We start from the raw sequence: 5,000 nt of genomic DNA on the forward strand, positions 1-5,000 counted from the left end.
AACTCTCAATTCCTATACTGATCAACTCCAAATCAAAGCAGTAGGCTTCTACGACTAGCGCAAAAATGCTCTGTGTTTTGTGTTGGTCCAAGCTGAGGACTTGCATGCTCCCGCAGACCAGCGCTGCAGACTACTGCCACCTCCTGGAGTTATTTCATCTGATTTCCTCTGACGCATGTGCACAACAATGTGCCGTCGGCCGACAGTTTGCAATAGTTTGTGCAGTGTGGCAACCAGAACTTTAGGACGCCTGAAAAGCTGACATTATCCGACTGCCAGTCTGTAGTAGTCTGAAGTAGTCTGTTTGGTGGAGAGCTACCTTAAAACAGTGGTTCTCAAATATTTAAATGCCAAGGACCCCCAAAATGAATATGCATTTGACCACAGACCCCCATCTGAAATGTTTTTGTGCCAGGGACCTCCGTACAAGATGTGTGTATTATAATGTTTCAAAAATATTACAAATTAGATTTTTTTTTTCACAACTCGTCACATCGCTACGGGCCATATGAGCACACTCATCTATTTGAAAATAGCCGATCTACGAGTGAACCACGCGTAATATCAACATCGGTAAATATCGGTTATTGGCCATACAGCAATAATTATATTGGTTATCGATATCGGCCATACATTTCTCATCGGTGCATCCCTAATATATATATATATATATATATATATATATATATATATATATATATATATATATATATATATATATATAATTCAAAAATAGCAGATCTACACAAGCTCACAGCGCGTCACTTCATGCCACGCTGCGAGCTTGTACATCTGCAATTTTTGAAAATATTTGAAAAATATATAATAATTTTTGAATAATTTATAGAATGTTTTGTAACACAAATGTTCTCTTTTCAGATGGGGATCCGTGACCAAATACATGATCAATTTAGGGGTCCTTGACATGGATATAGTTTGAGAACCACTGCTGTACAATACATGCTGTATATATCATGGCCCCTGTGTGCGGTGCCCAAGCGCCGTCTTGTGGTGAAACCCGGTAGAGCCACCGGCCGGGGGCCCTGCATGCTCTGAGGAGGATCCGATCTCAACTCAACCCACTGGGGGGAGTTTGAGTTTAGATCTCAGCAGCCCACTGAGGGTGGGAGTCTAGATCTCAGCCCACTTGGGGGAGTGTTCAGAGTTTAGTGTTTAGATTTCAGACAGAAACACAACACACTTTGAGCTGTTTGCGTTTAGTTGGGACTTTTACATTGTTTTGCTTGGATCGATGCGCAAAACAAACCAAAACCTCAGACTGTGGACATTGGACTTCTATCTAATCTAGGACCAGAAGACAAGGCGTATAAACAACTAGATTTAACCCGTTTTTGCTCACTTTTTGTTATGTTTCTTTCTCATCTTATGGGCTTTAGTGTTGAACGGATATGGAGCAACATTAACAACCAAGATGGACACGGACTGTCTCCCTGTTTTAGAGATGATGCGTTCTGATAGATTATAACACTTTAAATCTGTTTATTTAGACATACATGTACTCTTTAAAGAGACGACAGTCCTTTAAAGTGGATGGGATCCTTCTTAACTTAACTTAGTTATAGGCCTCAAGATCGGCTATCAAATGTCCGAAATGTAACTTTGTAGCTGAAGTGGTTGATGTCTGTTTTGTAATAATAATCCACATCTACAAAGTAACTAGTAACTTTTTTTACTAAAGTTTTAAAGTCATTATAGTGGAGTAAAAGTAGGCCTACAATATTTTTGCCTCTGAAATGTAGTGGAGAGTAGAAGTAAAAGTACTGAAAATTGGAAATACTTCAGAGGAGGGTCTCACCCTATAATGTGAACTTTTTAAGTTTTCTATAACTTTTTTTGGGGGGGACTGTTTTTTTGTGGGACTATTTAACGGACCACCATCATGTCGGGAGTGGTCCGCACCGTCCTGGGCCGCTGTCTGCTCCCGGCTGAGGCTTCCAGAGGAGGAGGAGAGCCGGGAGGGGGTCCGGGGAGCAAGGAGGACCGCAGGGAGGCTGCCATGGAGCAGAGGGAGGCGCGGCGGAGGAGCCGGGAGATCGACGCCATGCTGGCCCGCGAGAGGAGGGCCGTGCGGCGGCTGGTGAAGATCCTGCTGCTCGGGGCCGGGGAGAGCGGCAAGAGCACCTTCTTAAAGCAGATGAGGATCATCAACGGGAAGGAGTTCGACAAGAAGGCTCTGCTGGACTTCAGGGACACTGTCTATGAGAATGTCATAAAGGTAAGAAATAACAATACATTATTATATATATTTTTTAAACATTTTAAATTATTATTATTATTATTATTATTATTATTATTATTATTATTTTAAATTTGTTTTTATTTTAATTTTATTATTATTATTTATTATTATTGTTTTTATTATTATTATTTTATTTTACGAATGCATTATTATGTTTTTCAGAGAGAAAATATGTATGCAGTGGTGGAAAAAGTACTCAAATGTTTTGCTTAAGTAAAAGTATACTGTCTGCAATGTAGAAATACTCTAATACAAGTAAAAGTCCGGAATCAGAAACTTGAGTAAAAGTGCAGAAGTATTGGCATCCAAATGTACTTAAATTACCAAAAGTAGAAAGTACTAATTATCAGAATGTTCCAAGTTTTCAAATGTATAAATTGTATAAAAATATGTTGAAAATAGCAGATATACAAACTCACAATGCGTCCCGAATATAGGGCTGAAGTGGTTAATGTATGTAATGTAAGTTTTCAAATAATTGTATTGGAGTAAAAAGTATAATATTTGCCTCTGAGATGTAGTGGAGTAAGAAGTACTGAAACGTGGAAATACTCCAGTAAAGTAAAAAATATCTCAAAATTGTACTAAAATACAGTACTTGAGTAAATGTACACTTTACACCACTGTATGTAAATGAGTGTTTTTCGAGGCCCCACAGGCAATAAATGCAGATTTGAGCAGTTTTCTTCTTAAAAAGATAAGCTACTATAAGACCACAGCACTTCTTCTGAGACAGAGTCCAAAGTTTAGAAACAGCTTTGCTTGTCAACGTATAGCATACTGTTTTGAGTGATTGAATCCTTTGAATACTTTGTTAGTCAGAAATGTAAACAGCACGAGGTACAGTCTAGACATTTAGGCTAAAAGGATAACACAAAAAAGTATTCTGGGGACCTACTTAAGTAAAAGTATCAATACCACAATGTAGAAGTACTCTGTTACAAGTAAAAGGCCTGTGTAAAAAAATGAAAAAAAAGTGTTCAAAATGTTACTTGAGTAAAAGTACAAGTATTGGCATCAAAATATACTTCAAGTACGAAAAGTAAAAGTACTAAAATGTTTGAAAATAGCAGCTCTACAAGCTCACAACGCGTCGCGATGTGACACGTTGTGAGCTTGTAGATCGGCTTTTTTTTCCAATAGCTTAGGTATAAGATAGTGCTAAAGTGGTTAATATATGTTTTATAATGTAATGATTTATGTCTGCAAAGTAACTAGTTACTAAAGTTTTCAAGCAATTGCAGTGGAGTAAAAGTACTATATTTGCCTCTGAGATGTAGTGGTGTAGAAGTAAAAGTACTGAACATTGGAAATACTCCAGTAAAGTAAAAGTACCTCAAAATTTGACTTAAGTACAGTACTTGAGTAAATGTACTTTACACCACTGCACACAGTAAAAAATACATACAGTCAAATCACATTCAGTTCACAACATGTATTATTGTCATTATGCGTGTTTCCCCTTTGTGTTTGCTGTATGTATGTATGTGGGCCTCCTCGACCCAAAGTGAGTTAACAATACAAAGCTGTTCCTGAGGGACAGTACATCCTGCCCTGGCAGCCATGGTTGTACACATCATGATGACGCTGTTAGCCTAGTTCTACCCAAACAATAGCAACATAACACCTCATCCTCCACCAATAATAATACAATATGCATGGTGACATCACCCTCCAGTTGTTGGGTTGAGAACCTGATGAGTAATGTTCATCTTTGTAGCCATCAGTTAAACTGGGGCCCCTCGGGCCCTGGCCCTGACACACAAGAATACCACAGACTACTGTAGTATCTATCCCCCCCCCCCCCCCTCTGTCTGTAGTGTGTCAGTGATTCATTGGCCACTGGCCAAGAGACCCTACTATGACAGAAAGGCCGGTATAGGTTTAGAAATTGAATGACAGACAGAAGATTATACCGAACAGGCTCGGTATAATTGGATTTGTCTGTTATAATTTATATGTGGAGTGGAGGTCCTGTCCTATAGTGCAAGGGTTCGCGACCCCTCAAAATAATAATTTGAACTGGGGACCTGCCCCCACCTTGACAAGCACTTAGAATTGTAGGCATTACATTTAGTTTGACTCGGTTCCACAGATAAATATTGTGAAAATAGCCGAACTACAAGCTCTACAAGCACAACTACAAGTACAACGCCTTGCACTGCGAGGCTTCGTGAGCTTGTAGATCGGCTATTTTCACAATGTTTGCCTCTGTCTTACATAATATTTGACAATTTGGCCAATATGGTATTAAATAGGTCTTAAAAGTAATTAAAGTAACTTTATAAATGTGCAGATATACCCTGTATCCACGTATACTGTATGTTGGTTTGTTTACTGTTGAGTGAGAAAACAATGTTGCACATTAAGCTAATCATCTGGGGACCCCCAAGTAGAGGTTCACCAGAGGATAATAGACAAAAAGCTTATAAATTAGAGCAGGGGTCTTCAACATATTTCATGCCAGGGACCCTTTAGCTCAGAGATAGAGATTAAACAGGGACCCCCCACTACACATTGTATCAAATTTGAGATTAAACTTTTTCATACATTTCATAGATAGCTTCATAGACTTGTTTGACAGCAACTATCATCAGTGTTGTGTAAATTAATGTTTTTAGTTTTTTTGTTTACACTTGATCTTTCTATTAATATGTTGGATTCAGGTTAATGTGTATTTTCAGACATTTAACCGCTTAAACCCTCAATACTTAGTAAACCTGACCTTTGGCTCCGTACT

The 5,000-nt window shown here is 38.6% G+C and overlaps 1 protein-coding gene across 1 annotated transcript in view; it reads left to right on the plus strand.

The window, feature by feature from the left end:
• The first annotated feature begins 1,191 nt into the window (after positions 1-1,191).
• The window catches only part of LOC308076303 (guanine nucleotide-binding protein subunit alpha-12-like), a 35,985-nt gene continuing 32,176 nt past the window's right edge, over positions 1,192-5,000 (plus strand). Inside the window, exon 1 of the mRNA XM_080416541.1 lies at positions 1,192-2,236. Coding sequence (XP_080272667.1) covers positions 1,901-2,236 — 336 coding nt within the window. The 5' untranslated portion in view covers positions 1,192-1,900. The remainder of the gene's footprint in view (positions 2,237-5,000) is intronic.

The sequence above is a fragment of the Gymnoscopelus braueri genome, assembly GCF_963280865.1.
Source record: "Gymnoscopelus braueri genome assembly, chromosome: 2".
Taxonomy (NCBI): domain Eukaryota; kingdom Metazoa; phylum Chordata; class Actinopteri; order Myctophiformes; family Myctophidae; genus Gymnoscopelus; species Gymnoscopelus braueri.